The sequence below is a fragment of the Ictalurus punctatus genome, chromosome 15 (assembly GCF_001660625.3).
Source record: "Ictalurus punctatus breed USDA103 chromosome 15, Coco_2.0, whole genome shotgun sequence".
NCBI classification, from domain to species: domain Eukaryota; kingdom Metazoa; phylum Chordata; class Actinopteri; order Siluriformes; family Ictaluridae; genus Ictalurus; species Ictalurus punctatus.
The window spans coordinates 17280227-17307726 of record NC_030430.2 but is presented as its reverse complement, the minus strand read 5'-3'; the positions used below and the strand labels follow the sequence as shown (position 1 = coordinate 17307726).

General features: G+C 42.5%; 1 protein-coding gene across 3 annotated transcripts in view; it reads right to left on the bottom strand.

Annotated features, from left to right (window-relative positions):
* Positions 1 to 27500, bottom strand: part of rerea (arginine-glutamic acid dipeptide (RE) repeats a) — a 193659-nt gene that overhangs the window by 35581 nt on the left and 130578 nt on the right. For all 3 annotated transcript variants that reach the window (XM_017487119.3, XM_053686537.1, XM_017487118.3), the window contains exons 4-6: positions 9915 to 10020; positions 8288 to 8384; positions 7240 to 7344 (exon numbers count right to left, since the gene is read on the bottom strand). In XM_017487119.3, coding sequence (XP_017342608.2) covers positions 7240 to 7344; positions 8288 to 8384; positions 9915 to 10020 — 308 coding nt within the window. The remainder of the gene's footprint in view (positions 1 to 7239; positions 7345 to 8287; positions 8385 to 9914; positions 10021 to 27500) is intronic.

Here is a 27500-nt window from a genome sequence, read left to right as displayed (position 1 = left end):
AGGGTTAAGCTCCCTTGTCCTTCAAAGATCAGTATAATGGGTTTCATTTTTGAAATCTATATCGGATTATTTGTTGTTAAATGGTTTAAGGTTAAACGAGGTTAATTTTTTTTTTTTTACAATTGTGGAACCAAGCACAAAAGCATCAACAATGGCCATAAAAAAAATATAGAGACTGCTGTGCAGAAGCAAGGCTGGAGCTGACAGAGTCCAGACTGTAGATTCATGCAGTCTATCAGTGCAAAAGTCAAAATGGTCAGGTGGTTAGAGAGTGACACACTGGCTAGCGTTGATCAACATTTGGGTGGAGATTTTTCAGCCTGCCTCTCTGACATCCTTAACATTTCATCAGCAGTGATCAAGATCAAGGTGCACATGAAATACTGCAGCAGGTGTAATAAACATGAACAAGGAAGATCATTTATTCTATCATAATAAATGTTCACATGTATCCCCCCCCCCCCCCCCCCCCCCGCAAAAAAATTATAAAATAAAATAAATAAATAAAGATAATAAAAGCCTTTGGAGGAGAAACTAAAAGTACACCAAGCACACGGTCCAGCTTAGTAACCTAAAATCATAAACTGATTGATTTCAAGATTCCAGCTTTCACAGAAAATATTTTGATTAAAATACTATACAAACAAAACCTGTATATTTGTCTTCCAGCGATTTACACTTCAAGCATATACACGTATACAACTCAACATGCAAATAATCTCCATTTTCAACAAGAGTTTCCAGAATTCACAGGTACGTTGTGTCAGCATATTAAACACATGCAAACTAAGGCAAATAATACCAAGTCTAATCTTTCCAAAGGAAAAAAAAAAAATATCGTTAAAACAATTATAATACATTTCCTGAGCTGTGAAATAAAAATACAAATTTCCTGATTCACCTGCGTCAACTCCGTATGTGAGAGATGTGAGACACAGTATACACAGGTATTGCAATATTGCATTAGCCTAAATCACACAAAGCCTGAGGAACATCATTGTTTTGGTATTCAAATATTAAAGACACAGAATATAATACATTTAATGCGTTTACAGAGGTGAAAAAGGAGCCTGTGAGTTGGATTTACAGTCTACACTAATCAATATACCGTTAGAGCCAAACGTTACATGCAAATCATGTAAAATAAATAAATAAATGTTTATTCCATGTTCACAAAAGAAAGCCTTCACACATCTATGCTTCCTTTAGACTACAACTTATTTCTTACGTGTGCTTAACAAAGTGTTAAATATATTTCCCTTTGATACAGGCCACATTAAAATAGAAATGTTTATGCAAATAAGTCCAATTCTGGGGTAAAGAGACTAATCTCTCATCTTCACCCAGCCACTTTCATATGTGATACATGGCTACCAGACATTAATAAAAACACAGACTAGAATTCGTGTGTTTTTCACACTTCCTCATAATTCACAGCACATGTGCCTATCAGTGCTGGCTGCTTGCCCGGACCCACACGTCTCTCAGCACAGAAGTGTCAGTAATAGCTGCAAAAACTGATCAAACCGTGCATCTGGTCTTCTCGTCTTTATCTCTCAAACTTCCAGAGCAAATGCTATAAAGGCTTGAGCTGCTAGTTTAATAGATCGCTGCAATATACAGTCACGCACGGAGCACTCAGTCACCTTTACACCTACACATTCATGCAATTCTCTAAATCAACCAGCTGTGTTGCAGGAGTGCAATTTATAAAATCATGCAGATACGCGCCAGGAGCTTCAGGTAATGATCACATCAACCATCAGAACGGGGACAAAAATGTGATCTCAGTGATTTCGACCCTGGCATGATTGTTGGTGCCAGACAGGCTGCTTTGGCTATTTCTACTCAACTGCTGATCTCCTGGCATTTCCACGCAGAATAGTCTGTAGAGATTACTCAGAATGGTGCAATAAAGAAAAAACATCCACTGAGTGGCAGTTCTGTGGACGGAAACGCCTCGTTGATGAGAGAGATCAACGGAGACTGGCCAGACTAGTTCGAGCTGATAGAAAAGCTACAGTAACTCAGATAACCACTCTATACAATTGTAGTGAGCTGAAAAGAATCTCAAATGTACAACACATCAGACCTTGAGGTGGATGTGTTGACCATGTCGGGTTCCACTTCTGTTAGCCAAGAGGCCAAGCGGAGGCTGCAGAGGGCACAAACTAACCAAAGCTGAACAGATGAAGAACGGAAAAATGTAACCTGGTCTGATCTTGATTTCTGCTGAGGCACATAGATGTTCGAGTCAAAATTTGGTGCAAACAGCATGAATTTATGGACCCAGTCTGCCTTGTGTCAACAGTCCAGGCTGGTGGAGGTGGTGTAATGGTGTGGGGAATGTTTTTTTTTGGCACACTTTAGGCCTGTTAACGCCAATCAATCATCCCTCGAATGCCACAGCCTGTTTGAGTATTGTTGATGACCATGTGCATCCCTTCATGGCTACAATTTACCCATCTACTAATGGCTGCTTCCAGCATGATAATGCGACATGTCACAGAGATAAAGTCATCTCAAACTGGTTTCATGAACATGACAATGAGTTCAGTATTCTTCAGTGGCCTTTCCAGTCACTGGATCTGAATCTAATAAAACATCTTTGGGATGTGGTAGAATGGGAGTTTCGCAGCTGAAAAATCGGCAGGAATTGCGTGATGTAATCATGTCAACAAGAACCTCAAAGGAATGTTTCCACCATCTTGTGGAATCCATGCCTCAAAGAATTGAGGCTGTTTGGAGAACAAAGGAAGACTCTACCCAGATTTAATTTAACGTTACTAATAAAGTGCTCAGCGTGTGTATCGTGAAATCATGGATTTGTCTCACAAATATGAGACAAATTATAATACAAATACAAATTATTGTATTATAATACAAATAATACAATACAAATTATTGTCTAGGTGTTCCTGACACAGGAATATTATTTATTTAGGAAATGTGTGCAGATAGTTCACTCCATGGACAGATACAGGTCACTTACAAACTCAAGTGACTATCGAGGCAGAAAGATCGGATCTCAGAAAAACACAAGAATTCAGTCATAAATCTGGAAATCTTATTATCCCTACTACAACAAATACGTGGCGGTCTTGAAAAACCTGTCACGATGTCGCTGTGCACGAATCCTGCAAACACCTACAGATTATTTTATCAGCTTCTGATTAAAACTGTTAGTTTTTCCCCCCATTTCCTTGCCCCTAAATTACTTTATCATCCAAGTTCCTGCATGTACATTGGGAAGGAGCCAGTTTAACAAACGCAGCATGCCTAAAGATGTCTAAAACCTTGCTAGCTAAGTCAGACTTTGAGCAATTTGTCAGAGAGCTGTGCGTCATAGTGAAACGGACATAAGTCTAATCTTAGTTTGTGGTCAGTTGATGTAAAAACGTCCGCGATGCTCCAGCGCCATAACATCATCAAAACAGAGAAGAGTGCTTACACACTCTGTACATTGTTAATAGCTTTAAAATATTTTAACTGCCTCATGAAACACAGTCAGATGAGAAATTTAGTCGACAGATGAGAAGTCGTGAATTAACGAGCGACTGTTTCCCCACTGATATGAGAGAGAACAGAGATCAGACGAGTGAAGAGAAGATGATGAGGCTCGTGCAGCGATTGACTTTTCCCTCAGGTGCAGACACAGAGACTGATGTGCAGCATGATCAAAGTTTCTTATTTCCCAACATAAATGTATCATTTTTCTTAAAAGGTGTCGTTAGTTGTTTTGCTGTAAGCAGATGTAAGCGGGGTATTTGCTTGCCATTAAGATAAATATTGGATGATCAAATCAGGTGACAAATATAGAGAAGAGAACACAGTTGTTAAGGAAGTTATTCAAAGGGTTTCATGTAAAAAGCTTGACTTCTAATTATCGATAAATGTTGTTTGGCCTTTTTGTATGTAAGATAAATAAACCTTCGCTATAACAGACGGATCACATTTTGAATAGGCGAGAGTTCCTTAAGCAGGGATGTAAATCAGTATTCAAATTTTAATGAACCGCATGTTCTGTTTTTCCTCCCAAAATTCAAATCTTCTAAATTTGTACGAGCTTATATAAGAGCACCAAATGTCCGAACACTTAGTCCAAGCTATGAGGAGTTCACGTTAATAAATAATGTAGAACATTTATCTCTCTCTCTCTCTATATATTTAAATGAATACACACCTGTGCACAGAGTAAGAGGACTAAGGTGTTTGATAAAGACTAAAGCACAGAAAAAGTGATGACTCTAATGAGATGTGTGTAAGGAGAGACGTTAGAACACTGTTCTGATAGAAACCATGCTCATGCGAGAGCCCTACATACATGAGAAACTTTGGTCTGCGTCATTTCCGTTAGGGGTTTATTTACATATTTAATCTGAAAGTTGTACCACGTGACCTTAATCATCAAAGGGTCATGAAACGACCCTCTTTCAGCACAAGTCAACCTCACAATCTTTTTGAAAAATGCAACTTAAATGGGCGTGGATGGCTGTGAGAAGAATGGAGGGCGAGTGGGCATGGCAGGGCAAGGCAGGGATAAGAACACGCAGTCTCATGAATAATTATGAGACGCAGACGCATCATCGGAGTACTATAGTACGTTGCCACGGCATTGCCTGTGAGGTCGACACGATGTAGCTTTTAATGAACCAGTTTTCTCCTACAATTAAAATTAACGGATTCTAACGTTGTCTTTTATGACAACAAACAAACACCTCTGTTTAAAATTGTTGTCATTTCATGACCCTTTAACAAAGCTATCAAACTGGACAGCAGGCACAACAACTGACATGACTGCGCCACATGATCGTCGTTTTTGAATGCCTCACTTATTGAAAAGCTTTTTGCTGGACATAAATGCTATCTCAGTGTGGACGAAAGGCCAAAACATGGAGAAAGACATGCATTTTCAAATTGATCTGGATTAAATGTGGACGTAGCTACGGTTTGCAATGCATCCAGGTTGCCAGCACCCACACAACATAACATGGCTCCTGATATTTAGTTCAGCCAAATAATTCCCCGTTGAAATCTACCATTTTGCTTAACGTGTAATATGGGATGAGGCTTTATGTTCCTTCTTGATATCAGTCTCTTCCACTGACCAGTTTTTAATTATTTACACTCTTAAATTTAACACACCTGATTTAGTTAATTAAAGTTTTTATTAGCACCGGGTGTATATGACTAAGCTTCCCATACGACTCCATTTTAAACGCAAAAAACACAAAAAGTAATTAAGAGTCAATCAGTTGTTCAGCCACCGTTTAGTTAAACCTGACAGTTCTATGTCAATCACCATATAAACCTTCCATTATCTCTATCGCCTTTCTGTGTTTATTTTCGACACGATTAGTTTCGCCTCCAAACTTCTGGCATGCAGGTTAAATGCTCCTAAATAAAGCATTTCATGTAGGAACTCTGAATATGATTTTATATACTATTTCATATACTAAACATTACTAAAAAGTTTGAAGCTGCTGTTTAGTATACTTCACTGATTAAATCCACTCGGATGGTGCACTACACTGTAAGAATGATAGCTGCTGCCCCTGCTGTCCACCACTTTCAAAAATCAATATATAGGTTACAGCTTCCAACACAAAAAGTCAGTACGTTTACATGGAAAATAATAATCCGATATTACCCCGATTAAGACGATACTGTGACTAAGAAACTAGCATGTAAACAGCGATTATTGATGACCTTAATCCGACTAAAATTATAATCGAAATAAACACAAATCGAATTAAGACATGTGGAGTATTCCTGTTTTAGACGCATTATGGAAGTGCGTTACAGACATGTACACACCTTAATCACACTATTAACGTCATGTGGGAGATTTCACTGCATTTTGCGACAGGACGCGTACACACACGGCAGCGCTCAACCGTTTGACGGCAAACAAGAGAGCACGGCTGCGTCCCAAACCGCGTACTTACCTGCTATATAGTAGGAGAAATACATGTGTTTAGGCTACCATACAGTAGGCAAGTATGCAGTTTGGGACGCAGCCCACGGCTTCAAGCAGTCGTCTATTTGCACCTATAGCATGACAAATAATTATCTGCACTTGAAGCTTTCGTAAAATAAAAAAAAAACACTATATAGTACCATAACGAAGACGAACTGTATGTTGATAAGTGAAATTCTGGAGGGAACGTCGGACAGCGCGGCGCGGTGACGTAATGTGTGACGTTAATCGATCGACATTCTATAACATGTAAAACGGGAACATGAAAGGAATATTCTAAACGTGACTCATGTAAACACCTTAATCACAATATTGTCTTATACAGAATAAGGTCAATAATTAGATTACTGCTGCCCATGTAAACACAGTCAATGACTTCGAACAAAAAGAAGCACTAGATAGTACAGTACAATCAAGAACAAAAAACCAAACAAAAATCCACACAATGACATACATTAAGTGCTTCAGTATGGACGTATAGATGGATATATGGAAAGGAAAGAAAAGGAGTAGAATATAGAGCAGGAAATAAATGGAAATACTAAAGGAAAGAATGAAAATGAGAAAGGAATAAGGAAAAAGGAAAGGAAAAATGGAAAAGAAAGAAAAAGAAAAGAAAGCCTCTATTGTTACATGTACAGTACAGTGAAATACTTTTCTCTGCATGTTCTAGCTTGTTTGGAAGCTGGGGTAAGAGCACCGAATGCGATGCCTCTGGAGCAGATGAAGGTTAAAGGCCTTGCTCAAAGCCCTGTGCACTGTTGCTCAACGGTGGAAGCTTGGCAATGCTGAGATTCAAACCTTCTGATAAGCATCCCACAACTTTAACCACTGAGTCACCAGACTGCAATTACACTTCTCATGATACACACTCTCAGCCCCCACTGACTGAAAACAAGAAGAATCATGTCTTAAATACCTACAGATTATAAAAAACAAAAACACATATCTCAGCAAGTAATCACCAAAACAAATGTCAATCAATAGACTACTGAGCAGCAGAGCGTTCATAAACCGGTACAGCTCAGCGATCGACCGTCACAGAACATCAAATGCCTTTTATTACATATTTTATGATGTGAACTATGTGGAACTAGGCAATGTACTGTAAATGTTATTTATACAATTTGGGTGAATCAGATGACAGCATGCTTTTGTTGGTGCTTTATTAGCATTGTATGTATTGAGAAAATGTCAAGTTCAAGTGCTGCGATAATATTTTTGGCATATAGTGGAAACCCAAACCCAGCGTGTCTTACCTAGTCTCTGGGTTGTATCCTAAAATGTAGAAGAAGGAGTCGATTCGTGGTTTGAACTCCCTGGCAGCGAAAATGTCAGAGAAGTGGGCGATGTTACATTTCCCTCTGCAAAACAGAACACCACACACAAACGCAAATGAGCCTCAAGTATATGTGCACATACATTTCCTGCCTCTACAATAATCATGCTTTAAAGTAAACACATCTGGGTGAGAGTGCTACCAGGAGATCAATCACTGCTGAACTAATATTGTTTCTTGTGTGTGTGAGAGGCAGAGATGAACAAATTCTCTGGAGAAAAACGTTTTCAGACGCATTGTTACAGAGAGCATGGTCCATCTCTTCAGCCTCAGACTTAAACGAGGGATGACGGACAGCACATGGGATCTACTAACGTGTGCGTGCGCAGAGACACACACACACAGCAGAGTGCTATCAACAGCTAGCAACTGCATCTCGATATAGCTTCACCCATACTTCCACGCCTGTGCTTTCAAAATAACAAGCGTCGGTGTGCTTTGGGTGCTCAGCACACAGACACAATACCTTTCTCTGAAGATGAAAGGGACAAGGGGCTTGAAGCAAGCATTACACCATGCTCGCAGAATTCACAGAGTTTACCAAAAGCCCTGTAATAAGTCAAATCAAAGGAGCCTTTGTGCAGCAGAAGTTGCTGCTAATTTGCCCTGAAATCACTGGTTCAGAGCTGCGGCTTTGTGCGCCTCTCCAGCTGGTTTTAGTTAAAGCGCTGGAAAGGAAAAGGGTGAAAAATGGAACACATGGTTGGGGGGGGGGGGGGGGGGGGGACAGGGAAGATCTGGTTTCAAATGCTGAGAATCAGCATGCCTGTCCTCTTTTTTTCCCCCTCTGGCCATGGAAAAGAACAGTATGATTGCTTTGAGCTGAAAGTGCACATGCAGAATGTTATAATGGAAAAGCTGTCAAGTCCTGAGGTTTTTACTGAGAGGCTTGATTGTTGCTTAGCATGACAACACCGAGACTGTGCAGTACAGAAATACAGATATGACTCAAACGTCAGGTGGGTTACCTAAGGGCCGTAGTATGGTACGTGTCCACATAGTCCGAGATGAAGAGCTCTCTGCTTTTTACTACGGGGTCAGTGATAACCAGTTCCCGACCTGAGTCTGCCGAGAGCGAGAGAGTGAGAGAGAGAGAGAGATAGAGGGAGAGAGAGAAAGAAATATGGACCATTAGCATACACACATTCAAGGGACAGATAACTGACAGCCATACTGGCAATCAGATATATACAGAAGACTAAACACAAACCAAAAAAGGAAACTATTTTTACAAATATAAATTTCATACAAATAAATGTAATGCAAATTACTATAAATAAAATATATTAATAGATTAATAATGTATACATATTTATGAATAAACACAATTTTAAAACAAAATATTTTTCTAATTTTTTTTTAAATATACTGTAGCACTGAGCAATATAATGATATATCAATATCATGCTAAATGATACATATAAAAAAAATTAATAGCAATTATGAACGACTAATTTTGTTACATTTTTTGTGAACCACTAAATTTGAAAAATCTATTAAAGATTTTTTTTTCTGCTAGTTAGTGATGCATATTGTGTATCATAGAAATGTCAACTATCCTAATAGTGATATCTTTGTTATATTGCACATACACATACATTATATTATATATATATATATATATATATATATATATATATATATATATATATATACATATATACATACATACATACATACATATATATATATATATACATATACACACACACACATACACACACACATATATACACACACATATAACCAGTGTAAAATACCATGGGCACTCATAAAATGCATTAGATAAAATCCTCATATAGAGTATCAGTACTAATAATACACACAGTATATTACACAGTATATAATCTACAGTATTTTGTGCATACAAGTATGTATTTTACCAGATTACTACTATTACTTACTACACTATTATATATAAGACAACTGCATCCCTGTGAATGTGTGTAGGTATTGCAATGTAAAAATCAGCATGTAGGCTAAGGGCTGCAGCACTGAGACCTGTATTCCAATAATCAGATCAATGTACGAGTCTAATGCAACCTTATTTCACTTCTCCCTGCAAAGAGTATGCCTTGCGCCCACAAAGATATTGTGGAAAATTGGAAAAAGCTAATGTCACTACAGAGATCCATTATGACAGTGCAGGATGAGTGTCCGTCATCCTGACCCAGACTAAGACATGACGTCGGTGATGGAGGGAGGGACGAAGGGAGGGAGGGATGGTGGTGTCTGCCAGGCTGACAGGACTGCAGAGGCGCTCTTGGCTGTTTTATTAGAGCGCATTAAAATCGATGCGGTCTCGGAGCACAGCCGGGTGGAAGCCCTAACCTGTTATTACTTCTTGATGTATGCATTAGCCCAGGGATGGCCATGGGACCGAGAGATATTACGCTCAGGGTTATTTGCACTTCACCTCGCTCTGCCTTTGTTTGAAGGAGCGTTACCATGGAAACGGGGACAGCGGGGTGTTTTCGCAGACACGTCCTCTTTTATTTGGGATGCCGTTTACTGTGACGTCTAAGAAAGGCTGAGTAGAAAGACGTGGCAACCGGATAATACGTGTTATTTGCTAGTGGTATAACACACACGTACCGTTCTCATTGTTGCGGTCCTGTACTAGGTGCTGGTAGACAGAGTCAGGTACCTCGGACTGGCGGTAGTACCATTTCACACTCATTAACAGATGGTCCCGTTTACTCTGGAAAAAAACAAATGAGGCAAACAAACATTCAATAAAAAAAAAAGCAACAACAGACATTTGTTTGTTAACAGCATCACAAATTGGCCTCTTGGCAAACACAAGCCTGTGCTGCATGTGCAGTCATGATTCCCTCACTCTGTGCCAAAAGCCCTCAGTGAAAACCAAGTCAATTAAAAAGGGATTGAAAACATTTAGTTTTAATACAGTAAACAGAAAAACATTTGCATTTTTGGACTACTAGGGAGCCAGGCAGGAAGGAAGGAAAGCTGTGTGTTCAAAAGGGAGGTGCTTCAAGCTTCAAGGCAGAAAACACAGCCACTCTTTCAACTGTATGATAGATTAACTCCTGAATACAACTCCAGACACACATCTGTAAAGCATAAAACTATGAAACCAGCCAAGCAAATCACCCGCTGCTTCCTCTTCTCGTGTTGCACTTCAAACTCCGCCACCCGCTGTCGGTTCGGGGGACTGCATGCAGTGCCAGCACTCGCGCTTCCCCAAAATCACCAGCAGGTGGCAACACTGGGTCACCCAGACCTCCCACAGTCACTGTGCTTTCCAAGCGAGGGCCGGGATGAGGGAAGCGAAGCGCAGAAACACTGTTTTCATTTCCCTGACATGAAATATTTATTGTGCCTTCACACAAAACCAACTGACCATTGAAACGGTTTAAGAGAACGTTAAAGAAGCCACAGCTGAGCACAGAGAGAGCGGCGCCAGAAATCACAGTCGTTTTTAACGTGCCTACAGAATACCACGTTCCCCACAAAAAGGCTGTGTGCGCCATCACCTCAGCCCGCTGGTGGAAAAAAAAACAACAAAAAAAAAACCCCCAGAAAGCCGAGGACTACTTGTCTCCCCCCTCGGCCTGCCTCACATTCCCTGCAGTCGCAGAACTGAGCAGCAGAGTGAGCTCATTGTTGAGAAATAATTTCATGTGGACGGTGAAATGACTGTTAAGCGGCGTGCATATGTGTAACAGTATATTTCCACCACCTGGGTCTGGCATGGGACATGAGAAGCTGTAAAGTTCTGTTGGAGACTCCATGGCGATTTTTTCAGTAGAAAGGAAGAAAAATCCTGTTAAGTTAGAGTTATGGTGAAATCTTTGCTTTCTTTTTCCCCCTTCTTTCTTAACTATGAAGCAGAAATGCAGCTCAATTCAGGTGGAATAAAGGCAGTCACTATTAGTCCACAGTCTAACTGGGCCACTTCTTTGTACCATCAAAAATCACCGTCAGAGTGAATTATACTGCAGATACAGAGACGAGGAGGATTCACACAGCTTTCGCTGTTCAGAGAAATCTCAGCACTGATAAAGCACAAGGACGTTCTCGCCCATTCAGTGCATCACCACAAGCTGAGAATCTAAACCCTGACATCAGTGCCCCTGAAGACCAAACACACACCCTTAAATTCCTTTTGCATGAGCGCGCACACACACACACACACAGAGCCACTCATACATCACACAACAATAACAACAACAAAATCATGAAACTAAAAAAAGCTGAAAGCTGTGACCTTTCTTTGAATCTGTCTCGCACTGGAAATGACTGTTTCCTTATTAAACCCTAATTATGTTTTTATGTCGCAGAGAGCAGATCAGTGCACAGAATCAAATTATCAAGATAAGCACTCGCAGCCAGACAGGAAGGAGAATGGGAGGCAGCAGCAAGCCGCCCATTACAATTACAAAGATGAATTGATTAGTGACATTCCAAAGTGCTCTCGCTGCCGCTGCGCCTCTTTCTCCTGGCTCCGTGGGCTCTACGTTGGCTTTTGCCCAGCGCTCCTCGTGCTCTCGTGAACATGCCATAGCCCACGAAAACTCGAAGTTAAACGGAGAGGCCACTTATTCGATCCTACACCCAATCTCTCGGAGTAGCCCCCCATTCGCTCCAATGAAACTGCGCATCGTATTACAAGCAGCACACAATGGCTGAGCGCTGGCGATGCCGGAGACGTGGGGGTGGAGAGTTAAAGAGTGGAAACATTCCTAAGGAGTATGCAGGCCTCACTACTCTCAGGAATTGTTGTGCTGCCCCCTTTTGTCTGCGCTCCAAACTCGACCCCCCTTGAGCAGAATCATGCGCTCACACTGTCCCCTTGTCTCTCAAACAGGCGCGAGCAGTAATTACAGGGCGGCCATGTTGAGTCCAAGTGCAGCGAGGGGTTAAGGCTCTTGGGAGAGCCTGGCTTTTACAGACCAGTCTGTGAGGTTGTGACGGTGTGTGTGGAGTGTGCAGAGCTCCAACACTAACAACCCCAACTGTGGCACGCGGGGTGTTTTTGAGCCGAGAGGTGTGACGGCGGTTAATCAGGAAATGGCAGTAAAATGAACAACCGGAAAGTGCAGGTATTGCAATAGAGAGTGTTATTTTTTTTTGGTAACAATGCAGGTCACCATATCCTGTTCACACCTTCACTTGATTGACAGCACCATGCCACTCCCCTGCCAGACTACAGGATGCTAGATGACATGTCACGCTGCCTTTTCCTTAGTGGAATCATTAAACATGGCCGCCGCAGCACCTCTCCTGGCAGCTCTCATCTGTTAGCAAGGGGATGACTCGGGGCACGCTCACACGACTCCCGTATTAACACGAGAGCCCGGTGAAACCGCAGCAGTCTGCTCATGCCATATACCCGCCGTCATAGCCCCCGGATAAGCAAAACCAGACCTGCCGGCAAGCATTAACAGGAAATATGGGTTTATTTTCCGAGCGTTTACATTCTGTTTCTCTTTCGCGCACCAGATCCAAACTGCCGAGTGCTTTAACAGGCTCTGGTTTCAGAGCAGAGCAGAGTGTGGCCACTGGAGGAAGCTGTGAAATGCTGGGATCTCCCACATCCTGGACGATACGGAGACTGGGGAAAGGAGAAGAATGTGCATCTCAGAACTACCCTCGTGAACCCGAGGAGACAAAACGACTGGGGAGTGTCTCACTGAGTGTGTGTGACATGATGGCATCAGGCGGACAGATCTATGAGCTAATCTCCTTTCCAAACATGATATGATTAGTGGCAGGCAGCGCTGCTTCAGGATGCTCTCTCCTACATGATTTATGTGGCTCACGCATTGTTTCCGCCCAGTGCTCTCTCTGACTCGCTGATATAGACCAGACACTGCTACACTCCATAAAAAACGTATGACTGACACACACGCACATATACACACACACAGAGTAAAGCTCTTCCATGTGTGCCCCCAGCGTGCAAGGCTTCCCACAGCTGTGTGTGCATGAGCGAGTGAGGAAAAACATTCCCACACTCTGTTCTAAACGAACAAAGAAAGGCGAGAAAGGCGCACGCACACAGCCGAATGTGTATCGTGTGGAATAAGCAAGTGCCGTGCAGCAGCACTAACGTGGAAAAAAGGGTGTTGAGCTAAGCGGAGACGAGAAGGCTTAGAAAAGAAGCCTTTTGCGTTGCCTCATAGCTCGAGAGTAATTGAGCTGCCCTGCCTCTCCTTTCGCAGGCTCAAACTAATAATGGTAAACAAGTGTTGATGACATGTTTCCTCCCTGCAAGAGCCTGTGTACAGATTACTCCTCCTCCGCCCGTCAACAAGAACAAATGCAAGGGGGAGGGGAGGAGGGGAGAGAGAGGAGAGGAGAGGAGGGGGAAGTCACAGCTGTGATGGCGGCACAGTCAGGACCTTTATGCTGCTCCACATAGGGCGCCTCTCTTTTCTCTCTCTCAGCGCCCGTGCTATTTAGATATTAAATCTCCACTCGCTTTGAACACAGCCTGCCCATCTGTCAGGCCCGCTCTAGATTGTATTTGACAAGCATTATGCGGTCGGAGATACAGTGTAACGAAACCAGGATACACTGTACACGATGCACAATGACTCAGTCGTTTAGTGGTGCTGTGTCGAGATGCAGATCTGACGTTACTGTATGCTTGTCTGTTTTTTTGGGAACAAAGCAGGGTGACTCACGCGGCGCTGGACGTGCAAATAATGCTAATTAAGACGTGCCCGCTGTGGCTGTAATCGCATGCAACACTACAGAGACACTTCAAACATTTAAGAGCCTGAGCACTTCACATAATCACTCTCCGAGCTCCCTGCAGGACTCGATCCAGAGTCACGCGATACACCGAGGCCCGCTTGATACCAGGAGACATGGCGCTGTGTGCGTTTGGTTTGCTCTGCCCCAGCAGGTGTGCCTTCCCCACTTCCCCCTCCTTTTCCTTCTCGCCCTTCGCTGCGGTCTCCTCCTCCTTCCTCTTTTCACCGTTTCCCCCACTGCCCCCCCGAGTGCTCGAACACTTAACAGCTAATGATTGAAACGTCGAAGGCTAGGGAAGCGGGGGAGGGAGGGTTTCATTTGTCGGCCGAGAAATGATTGACAGGAGTCTCAGGGCGACGATGTGTTTAATATTTAAAAGAGCTTGTTATTGTGTTGCTACGCAGAACTAACAATGTTTGTGTGCAACGATCACACTGGTGTGGATTGAAGAAGTCAATAACACACAAAAACAAAACAAAAAGCATAAGCAAATGAGCGTTTATTAGGTCAGAGCTGTAAAAATATACAAAAAGGTGATAAACGGAGACAGGCTGATAACTGATAAGAAGTCCAATTTTAGCCGTCGCTTGAAACAATGTGCATGTCTCCTTATCTCTCGACTGACATTTCTCTCTCGCCTGCACTTCCTCTTCGGTTAGGCGATACAGAGAGAAAGAGGAATAAATCTGCTTGTCAATGAGACTATCGACATCAACAGCACAGACATCAGAGAGACTTGCACTGCAGGGGCTCTACATCTTCTACACTTACCTACACACACACACACACACACACACACACACACACACACACACACACACACAAAACAGTGAGTGAGCATTCAGCATGCTAATTCAGCTCATCATGGCGGCTCCAGCAATGATTCCATGCCTCACTATTCTAATTTGCATTCGCTTCCACTGCAGCTTTTATCTACACACACACACAAACACACACACACTATTCCAGATGCTTCACGGTTGCTAATGGCGCAGATTTCCGTCCTGGAATTCAGTGGACATTTTTAAGCGACAGACTGGGATGACGGCAGGGCAGAAACATGAACCCGTTCAGAGATGTGGGTAAAGCAGGCGAGCCGTGTCGCTGGTCTGACATGAGATGTCTCCGATATGCTCGTTCATTTCGCCTGCACTTCATGCTCGGCAGCAGACGCTGCCAAGTGGCTGGACTGCTGACTGACTGATGACTGAGTCAGTCCACAGAAATTTAAGTGCTGGATAACAGTCACACACACACACACACACACACCTCAGAACTCCTGCTGCATGTCAATTTAAGAGCCTATTTGAGGTAATGTTGGTTTGAGAAAGGATTTCTGGGTACAGCCTGTCACAGAAACAGTGGAGACCTGGTTAAGCCATGGCTAAATGGATTAGCCGATTTGGTCAAGCGTGAGCTAAGCGGTGGCATGGAAATGGCTTGGGGGTATCAGCTACCGCTGCCAAAACAATCGGGCTGATCGCAACCCCCAGCTGCTCCTCCCAGCTCTGCTATCCCAATCCCCAGGGCAGAATGATGGAGGTTTAGGGGGGTGTAGACGGTTCCAAGCCTGGCATAATAGGCTTTGTTGTTGCTGCTGTTTTCCTGTCTGCACTCTAATCGCTGTGGTGACTTGCTCATGTGATGATTATTAGATTGGGCTGATTGCAGCACTCAACAGCTGAGAGAGTAACAGAGAAACGAGAGCAATGACTATTAAATTTATATCACACGTTTTAAAAGGTTAGTATGTTGTGCAGTGTCGTGTGCCGGTCAGCTACAGCTTGACCTTTCTCTCAGTCTCACCTTATCTCACGCACATCAGCACTTTCCGGATGCTTCGTGCTCGTTAAAGTGCTCCGTCGGGTCAATGCCAGGTTTCCAAGTCAGATTAAGATATTGTACTTCCAACGTTATTTCTGGGGATGTAACCGGACCCAGCTTCAACCAATCAGCAATCGACTCAAGGCTCTCGTCATACAGCACTGAAGATATACACGATGCACTGTTAAGATTTCGAAACGTCACACGCACAGGCACTGCAGTCTCTGAGTCATGTCATGACACGCCGATGCCAGGGTATCTGCATCTACCAGCACTTCCAATTTAATACTTTTTAATACCATATTCAAGACATTTCCAAATATTTTAAGACCTGCACGTCACTTAAATCATGCTATAGCATGATACATCAGCTATAATGGATTGTGTTCATGCATACACATCCATTTCTGGGTTTAAGTAACCTACAGCTGGCTAAACTGCTATAGAGGCAGATGAGCGACCGTAGCAAATATCCTTATTGTGTTACCATTTGCTCCAACAATGAAAGAAAAATTATTAGAAACCCCCTATTATCATTATTAATAATATTAATTAGAAACCCCCTCACAGCAGTGTTTACTAGTCATTATTTGTAATTTAATGGCAGTGTAATGCAACAAGTAGTCTTATAAATGTACATACATTTTTGTAAAGAAGAGAAAATATATATATATATATATATATATATATATATATATATATATATATATATATATATATATATATATATATATATATATATATATAAACCTGTGCTATTTTATAATATTACTATTGCACTAAATAATACATAATAAAAAATGATTTAGGGTACAAATAGTAATATAACAATAGTAATATATTTCTGACTTAATTGACTTTTATGCGTTAGAAGGAAGACCTCCTTTTAGATGGCAACACTTTTATTAAATTTACTTCTCATTACCGATCGGGTGAAATGCTGTAAACCTCTGCCCACAGAAATGTTTGCGATTACGCTAACGTTAAAACAAAGCGAATGTGGTGCGTGTTGTGTTGTAAGCAACTGAAACTCACAGCACAGGCAGAGATGAAGTTGGTGTGGAGCGGCAGTCACTGTGAACCGAGCCGCTTTAAAACACTGATGAGCCGCACACACACTCTGAGTACAATACAGTCACACGCCGTTACCATCTCACCCAGCAACTACACATAACAACATCTAAATCTACTTTACGGCGTCGGTTCGGGTGCATACGTAAGACTTTTGAAACGTGAATTTAAGACATTTTAATACTAATTAAGGCCTTATTTTTACATTAAGGAATTTTGAAGCAACCGGGGATACAGACCATTTCTCATTCTATGCATATGTGGGATCCACCAGCATCGCCAGACTAAACCACATCAAGAACCTAGAGCTCAGAGGATTATTTTCCACTGCACACAAACATGCATGCACACGCGCGCGCACACAAAGACCACTGCAGACCACCATTACAGATGATAAGGTCACCATCTATAGACGAGTCGTGGCACTGAAACGGATGCAAGCTGAAACAGAGGGAGGGTGAATAAAAGAGAGTGACTGCTCAACAGGCACAAAGAGAAAAATCACCTGTCTTCCTTCCTCTCTCTTTAATCACACACTCACACTGCAGTACAATAAAGGCACAGCCGCCTCGCCCCTCTCTGTTTGTATGCACAGACGCATACAGTCGTGAGCAAACAGAATTAGCTGCAACGCTGAGGCACATCAATCCTACAATGTGTGCATTATAAATATACACTGTGTACACCCATGTGCGCATACACACACACATACACATTAGTGAGACAGGCTGAGAGGTGAAAAGACAGGATTCAGTAGCCACAAGCGAAGAATTCAGCCAGGACAGGAAGATGAGAAGAGGAACAGACACACTGGCCAGAGGTCACAGATCCTAGCTGACACCCAGCTGGTGGTTTATTCTCAGCATGCTGCCTTTCAGTCCTATTACACACCATCAATGTTCAACCTTTCCAAGGTGACGTAACACACATCCACAACTTCCCACCTCGTTTTTATCAAGTGCCTCCAGAGAGCTGCCAGATAAAAACGGAGGTCAATCTAATTAGATGTAATGAGGTGCTTCAAGTGCGCGCGCACAAAACAAGATCGAGACGTTCGCACCGTAATCTTTCCAATCATAACTTTCCTTCAACATATAAACAGATTTTGTTAAAGGTGTAGGAGTGAGAAGAAGAAGAAGAAGAAAAAAAGCATGTTTTACAGTGAGCACTCAATCATTGATCATTTATGACAAGTGTGTGATTGAAGAAAAAAAAAGAAAAAAAAAGAAGAGTGTCTTGATAAAGAAAGAAGACACTAAGCAGAGCTGACAGCTCAGCGCACCCAGTTAACTGAGTGTATGGGTGTATTCATGCAAGCGGCTGCTTACTGGGGTGTGGTTATTGATGGCTCTGTAATGCTGAGCATCATTAGCACAGCAGTCTACAAAAGACTCGCCACTCATTTTGCTTTAGTCCCGCCCATATACACTGAGCCCACCAATCAGCCTGTCGCTCGCTGACAGACAGCTCAAAGCAGCCAATGTCCAGGAGAAGCTGAGTAACGCCGAGGGGAGCTGAAACGCTGCACGTGCGTTCGTGCACCCGTCTGACGTGCGTGGTGCATTTGTGATACAGCTTAGATCAAGATCCGTTTGCAGCTCCTCCCTGCGCTTGTATTTCATCCTCTGCCTCTGGGTAGCACGTACATGGAGGACGTTTTCCAGCCCAATGCTGCAATACAGATCACAGCTATACAGCACTGACCAGCATGACAACACGCACACACCCCACCCCTTGTGAGAATGATTTCATGCTGTCGGCACGTCTATGTGGAAGACAGAAGTGAAGGGGGTGGTGGGGAGGAGGTTTAGCAGCCTGGATGATTGAAAGTGATTATCGACAAATAAAGTGATCCTTTAACATTTTGTTGTTGCAAAAGACCACCCCCAACCCCCCCCCGATGGTGAATTTGGGAAAAGTCAGGGTGAAATAGTCAGTGGGAATTAGTGGTGAGAATTGGTGAAACCCACTTGTCCGTAGCCAAGACCTGCATCGTACCCAAGTATTCATGTTGAATTTCTTGCCAGCATACTAAGAGTACGGAATCAGGACATGTGGATGGAGAGAGAAACAGTGCTGACCACTGATCGGAGACGCAACCGTCCATAGCCAAGACCTGTACTGTACCAACTCCCCATGCTGCCCCTCTTGTATGGGGCTAAATACAGTACAGACAATTGACTAACTTAACTAACTTACTACAACTTGTCCTGGAACTCAATAAGGTACCAAAAGCAGTAAACATAGATATATGGGTCTACGCATGATACAGTTCAGACAACTGATTTGTCTGATAATTAAGACTCACACGATAACAAAGTACCCATGCTGAATTTGGCTGCAATGCTTGCCAGGGTACTTAGAGTACCAAACAGTAACATATGGATGGAGACAGAAGTAGTGCAGACTGTTTATCGGTCAAATGCAAATGTTCATGCAAGTCCTAAGAGCCCTGCTGTAACGAAGTATCCACGCCGCCTTGCCCGATGGACATAATAGCCAACGATTGGTCGAATGTCATATTTGCAATCACTTCTGCATAGGACAGTGTGGCAAAGCAGTAACCAAAAGTAGTGCTTGATAAGATTATTATTATTATATAACATTACACAGGAAGGATTAATTTGGTCGGGTGTTCTCATCAGTGTGTAGTCGGACGAGCAGATCCAGCAAGATCTGGCGTCCAGTATTCAAACCCAGAATGTCTACCAGTTAGTTTCTCTCAGCATGTCCTCGAAATTGAGGTCCATCTGCCAGCCAGACAGTGTCACAACCTCCAAGCAGGTACTACAATGCGACTGGAAACAGAAACTAGTAGTCAACCAACGTTTGGATAATTCTCTATTTGGATCACAGAATCATACTGTCCCAAGCTGTCTAATAAATAATGATAATAATAATAAAAACAAACAAACAAAAAAAAAAACCCACAGTGTGTTCCTTTCCTTCTAGAGCCGCACACACAGGCAGCCATGCAGCTGTCCATCCCGAGGCCATTCTCACAGGGCCCTCTCATTACCCTCATAACGAGAGAGTGGAACCTTCACAGCCACATTTTAGTGTTCCGCAGGCACATCCGCTACCTCCGCCTGCTCTCGCTTTAAACACCTCTCGTTCTCATCCAGCCCACGATGTACGCAGCAGAGAGCCAGAAACCACTCACGACTCGTCAGAACATTAAAAGACAAAGCAGACTTCATTAAATAGTTAAAATCGGAAAATTGTCGACGGTGTAAAAAAAAAACCCTCCCTCCCTCAGGCCGCCTCCAGACTCTGTCACTCTCATCATCTCTCTATTATTCTTGCCTCAGCTAATCCTCCTCGCAACCACTCCACATTGAGACTAATCTAACAGGCATTACACCAGTCGCATGCTCCTGCGACTATACAAAAGCCTGCAGGTCTACTTCCTAATCAGCAGCTGCTACTACTAATAATACTAATAATACTACTACTACTAATAATAATACCATCTTTATTTCCAACACAAGGCTAAAAAAATCCATGTTCCCACGTGACTTGCTGCTGGTTAATTAAAGCTATGCTTCATCGGGAGGGTGGCTGGGGGTTTCATGCTGCTCTCTGATGGCCGCCTGTGTGATGGGACTGATTACTGGAGTGGCTGATTGAGCGTTGATGGCTCCTGATCATTAGCGACTGAAGACCACCAAGCACTTCCACTCACACAGTGGCTCCACTTAATTCTCAAAAGACCCTTCCACCCCTCCATCCAGGCATGGCAGCGAGCTGAGCGAGGGGCAGTATACTCCTCATCACAGGCCTGTTCGGCCACTGTTTGGCATTTAAATGCCTTTTGCGGCAACAAACAGTTCGCACCTAATTACAGCAGGCAGGCAGCCGTAGCAGAGCGTGGAGCTGCAGCAGCATTTTCAGCTTCTTGCGCCGCTAAAAAGAAAGTGCACCTTTTAAATACTAAATTGGCCCAGCTGCTCAGAACACCTTCTGAGAGACCAGCCAGGGTTTTTAAATTAGCCTGCCCTGTTGCTGCAAGCTTGCCTAGTAATCAATTGGCCCATATACAAAGCTATGTGCTCTATACACACGCTCACAATCGGACACACACACACACAAATATTGTTCTGTACTGCCTCAGAAGATGTACCTTAAGAGCCGTGTTAACAAATTGACTGGTATCTACAACTCAGTGTTATAATATAACTCAACACCTGGCTGGATTGTCATAAAGACCGTGTTCATAGCATAAACATAAACACACACACACACAGAGCATCGAAAGATAGCATAGCACACCGTTCATCTTATCTGCATGACAGCATCTCTTCATAACTGAAAAGAGGGAGACTCTGCCTGTCTCGGTTAAGGCTCAGAGAGAAATCAATCACGTCAGAATTCATTACAATTCCTTCTAGTGGCTTTCTCAGCTGCTCCAGCTTTGGGTTTTTTCCCTCCTTATCTCTTTTCTCTGTCTGCTCATCTCTACTACACAGGAGGGATAAATCACCATGACAATGTCACCTGATGAAGGGCACTCAGTCAGGCCCGGCTCGGTGTGCCTCCGTCTCCAGCAGTCAACCCACTCATCCCCATCAATGCACTATTAATGAGAATCTCTTTCACTCAGCATCTCATAGCACACACACACACCTCTCACCTATTCTCTCAGCTTAGCCACAGTCACCACACACACATTCGAATCTCATCCAGAACCCATACTGCAGTTGGCGTTCCCTGACACGTTGCTTTCTGCAAGGCATCACAGTGGTTTGTGAGTTTCTCCTTCACCCACTCTCTCTCCACTCTGTATTCCTCAGGAGTCGCAATCGCAGTGCATATATGTAGCACAAATATTTCTGAGTGGCACCGGGGGAACGCTGAGAGAGCAAGTGCGTCATGCTGACAGAAAGAAGGGGATCTCAATCGCTTTGAACCGCGTGCGCACACAGGTTGCCAGACTCCATTTCACCTTCTATGGAGAGCAGCACATTAAATCAGTGCATTTGACCTGCAGTGGAAAGCAGAAGTGGCACGTCTCCTTTCAGTCAGCCAGGCTCAGCCTGGACGCGTGTCCCCGCTGCATGGAGGAGATTACAAATGGAGTGCATCACCTGCACGCCGAGCGCGCCTACAGCTACTGATTTATCAACACCGCTGCTTGGATTGAGAGCTTTCGCAAAGAGAAACAGGACAAAAATAAACAACGGGGGAAAAAAAGAGAAAGCACGGAGGTGGAGTACTCAATATGATGATCTGTTCTTATACTCAATACTCATTACTTTATCTTACAGCTATAAAGAGTTATTCCCCCTCAAATGGTCAGGGCATTACTCCAATCTATAAATGGGACGTTATGTTCAATAGCCCAAGGTTAGCATCCCAGCGCTTGAGCACTCCATCGGCCAGCGCCTTGTTCTTTATGTGCAACTGATGAATCCGCTCACAGCTCACGGCTGCTCGGTCTGAGTGTTTATGAATTCTGAGTCGAGTGGAGAAAGAGCACGAGTGCAGGGAGAAAATAAATAAAACATTCTGTCCTTGATAAGAATCCCTCTAGAGCACCTCCACTCCCTTCTGCTGGAGCTGGCCTGTAATGGATTTGTGAATTAATTTCCTCAAACGACTGGATTTTCATGAAATCGTGGCTGACGGTGCTCTAAAAAAAAAAAAAAAAAAAAGGCGGCATATAAAAAAAAAAAAAAATCAATTAAGATTAGCAGGCTTGCTAATACTGCTGCGTCCTCGTCTCGGCTTCACAAAGAGCGTCTCGGGGCGAACGGGCTCTGAAAAAAATTAAATTCGAATACTTCTACACGCCGTATACCAAGAGCTGTTTTCAAGCTAGGTGGAAAAATAAACCCTGCCACCAAGCAAAGATGGACACATCTGTGGTGTGATGTGATAGCTTAGACGCATCAAGATTTGATGAATGAATCAGTTCAGCGTCAGGCAAGAAGGGACAAAACAGGTAGGACCACACCTTCAGTCTCGGCACAGAATGGGAGGACGAGACTCTTTCCTTCAGCATCAGAATGGATTAAGACTCATTTTACTGCCGAGAGTTCACTGTGCCTGGGCGCCATTACTTTTTGAACTTGGTTCTTTTAAGACTAGAACCTTGGCCATGCGTTGTGCCCTTTTTAAATCCTCATTTATTCCTGACTGGCAGAAGCTGGAGCATTCTAACCTAAATGACAGCCGTTCAAAAAGTAATGGCACCCCTACGCAATCGACTCGCCGTATTAAACGGGTTGCTCGGGAATAACGCTTGCGACTACGGGCCTATAGATAAAACTGCTTTAAAAAGAGATGCTTAAATCATCCATGAAACCAAATGTCAGGCACAAAGCGAGCGCAGCTATTCATCTTAATGCAACAGGGTCGACAATAAATCATAAGCAGCCAAGTGAGATATCTAAAGTAAATACAGCCATGCAGAGGGAAAGAGCTGGATTATAATAAGGCAAATAGTGTGACTTATGAAGAGCACACATACAGGCTTATGCAATTCTCCTCTATACATTTAAACAAAAATAAAAAAGTACCTAAACGTCTCCTTTTTCACTTTTGAGCAAGCTCACCCTGCCTTTCTCCACCCCCACAGGGAGTTCCAGCCAAGCTAATTTGCAACATGTGTTCTTTAATAGAGAAAACCACCCAACAGAGGCATGTAAACCCCACACAACTATATATACAGTCCTACAACTCTTTTTATATATATTTTTTTATTGGCACATCACACTTTGGACAAGCTGGAAATTGGACCGTCTGAGTGAGAAGCGATGCCCCTCCAGGAGACGTAAGGGAAAGGAGCTGGGGAAAAAAAAAAGGAGACAGATGAAAAGGAAGCCGTGTAAGGTGTCATGACTCCTGCAGGGGAGTAAGGACCGCTAGCCGGTGTCAAGGGGATCCAATTTCACAAAGGCCACGCCGAGCTGATGTGTTTGGAAAAAGCGGATGGGTTCAATAAGTAGCACTGGCTGTGCCACTAGAATACGAGGAATCTTGCTAATGAGTGCATACTGATTTAGTCTGAAACATGAGTCAGTGGTGGCAGGGGAAACGTTTTTAGTTAACAAGGAAAAATGAGTTGAGAACAAACCCGACTGAGTGCAAATTCCCTTGTAACATCTTGTACCCTAAAATTGGAGATGCTTTCAGTTTGATTTAGCAGCTTTGTTACCACCATTTTAATGTGATGAGGCAGATGTAATTAAAATGCTGAAGATTATGGCAGGCTGATGGCTTGCTTTTATTACAGCCTGTGGTCCTGTAATAAAAGAGTAAATATTACCTTCCTGGTTGTATCTGTTACATGACTTTTTCTCTCTTCCCCACAGACATCAAAGCGGGGGGAAAAAAAAGATAGTGAAGCCTGCTTTTTCCTTTTAAAGATGAAACAGTCGAGCTGAATGCCAGGCCTCACCGCTCTGCGCGTCAGACACCAGTAAAGACATCAGAGGAGGCAATTTGCTTGTGATGTGCCAAAAATTGCCACCGTGGCACTGCACAATTCAAGGGGCTTAAAAGTAACACTGAGCACGACGGCTACTAATGCATTATCGACTGTAACGCTGAGCTCAAACGTTAGAATAATAAACATATACACAGGATTGGACATACTATCAGTCGTTTGTCCAGTAGACATATTTCATAACCATCAGGCCAGTGCTCCCCCTACAGGCTGAACCTAGAGCCCCACCTCAATGTCACGTACAAGTCTAGCGCAACCAATCACGGTATTATTCAAATGTTACTCATGGATCCGATCACCAAGTATAGAAACAGATCTCTCACTATCCTGATCGTCTGGTCTCAGTGTTGAGAGACAACTCATTTAGTCATTTCTGAAATTTATCGGAGTGTTGTGTATGTGTGTGTATATGTGTATATATATTATGTTACATAATTCTAAAGTGTGAATGTATATACATACATACACACACACATATACATACATAAGCACACATATACATACATATATATATACATACATACACACACATTATATATATATATATATATATATATATATATATATATATATATATATATATATATATATATAATATAAATGACTAAATGAGTTGTCTCATATGTGTGTGTATATATACACACATTTATATATATATATATATATATATATATATATATATATATATATATATATATATATATATATATATATATATAAAAAACCAAACCAACTTCAATATATATATATATCTCAACCTGGAAACCATTCACACTAAGTCTGCACTTCTCTTTTGTATCTCAATCATGTGTAACGTTTAGCATTTTAAAGCCTCAAAAAAGTGAAAAGGAGGAAACTGCATTTCAAGATATCATCTAACTGCAGCGCGAGTATCACAGAAGCTTTTAAAAGCTGATATTTAATTCCAAACGGCATTGATTAGACAAAGTGTCTGTTTCACTTTGTCATGTAGCGCTCAAACAACTTGACCAAAGCCTGACCTTCACTGTGTGAGGAAATCGCACTTAGCTAGCAAAGTATTAGACATGTTGGAAGGAAGACAGCTTAAGATTAAAACAGTAAATAAAAACTTTTCCATGTTGTTAGGGGAAATATATTTATGTTTTCTCACAGTATGAGTGTCAGAGTATGTTATAGACATTATTCTTTCTGCATTTCTGGCTACCAGAATTCATCCACAGCAACACTGATGGGCTTTCCCAAGTCACCGCATACATTGTTCTTTGTGTTAGCTAGATTTAATGTCAGCACTTCAGGTAGTACGTAAGTAATATTTAAAATACCTAAAAATATATAGTCTTTTAGTGCATTTCTTCTCGTTAAAGTTTTACTGAAGCAGATGGACTTCTTCACTGACATGAAGACAATTTCACAATACAGAATGACGATATCATTAAATTTAGTTGCTGTCAAGACTACAGCACAGTGAGGGCAACGACGCATAACCCCAATTCGAAAAAGTTGGGACAGTAAGGAAAATGCAAAAAACAAAAAAAACAAACAAACAAACAAAGAAACAAAAAGTCATTTGGAAATTCAATTCACCCTGTACTATATTGCAAACACATTATTTGATGTTTTAATTTTACTTTACTTTTTTTTTTATTTACTTTTGAAAATATTCACTCACTTCAAATCTGATGGCCGCAACACACTCCAAAAAAGTTGGGACAGTCGACTGTTTACCACTGTGTAACATCACCTTTTCTCTTAACACTTATTAAGTGTTTGGACACTGAGTGAAGACACCAGTTGGTTAAGTTTAGCAAGTGGAATTTTCCCCCATTCATCCATTATGCATTTCTTCAGCTGCGCGACTTTACAGGGCCTTCATTGCCTTATTTTGCGCTTCATAATGAGCCACACATTCTCAATCAGAGACAGGTCAGGACTGCAGGCAGGTCATGCTCGCACCCGCACTCTCTGCTTACGCAACCATGCGCCTGTAATCCGGGCAGAATATGGTTTGGTGTGGTCCTGCTCTGGATGGCAGCACATGTTGCTCCAAAATGTGAACATATCTTTCTGCATTAATGATGCCTTCACAGATGTGCAAGGTACCCATGCCATGGGCACTGACACACCCCCATACCATGACAGACGCCGGCTTTTGGACCTGACGCTGATAACAGCTTGGATGGTCCTTTTCCTCTTTGGCCCGGAGAACCTGACTGTTGTTTTATCCAAAAACTATTTCAAATGTTGACTCATCAAACCACAAAACACGATTCCACTGTGCCACTGTCCATCTCAGATGAGACCGAGCCCAGAGAAGTTCACGGTGCTTCAGGACAGTGTTGATGTTTGGCTTCTGCTTTGCGTTATAAAGCCTTAACTTGCATCTGTGGATGCAGCGGCGAATGGTGTTGACAGACAAAGGTTTACCAAAATATTCCCGATTCCATGTCAGGATCTCCATTACAGACTCATGACGGTTTTTAAGACAGTGACGTCTGAGGGATCGGAGATCACGCGCATTCAGTAGTGGTTTTCGGCCTTGCCCTTGATTAAAAGATTCCTTGAATCTTTTAATTATACTGGGCACTGTAGAAGGTGAAATGCCCAAAATCCTACTAATTTGTCTTTGGGGAATGTTGTTCTCAAAGTGTTGGATTATTCGCTGACGCCCTCAAAACATCAGCCTAAGTACAACTACCTGGACTGGCACATTTGCAATGTACAGCCCAGATAATGAAACGTGGTGAGAATGGCTCTGTTTAATAATTTAGTCTTGCCGTTGTGGATCTGCTATTGATTGCGCTTCCAGGAGTCTTATGAAAATGTTATCTCGAGCCTCACAACCTCCAGAGCCACTTGCCCCGCTCCATCTGGCAATGTAATCATCAGCCGGAGCTCTTCTACCCTGTCTCTGACCTCACAAATCACCATTTTGATTCTGTCTGTTGTTCTCCTCTTCCTGCTCCCTCCATCCCGGACCCTGCACACAGCTGCTCTCTGAAGCTCCGTTTGACTACAAAAAGGAGCCGTGAAGAAAAAGAAGCGAGGCAAAAAAAAACAATCCAAGGCAAACAAATAAAAGCAGAGAGGAAGCACGTGAATTACACTTAATTTTGCTGTATTATGGATTT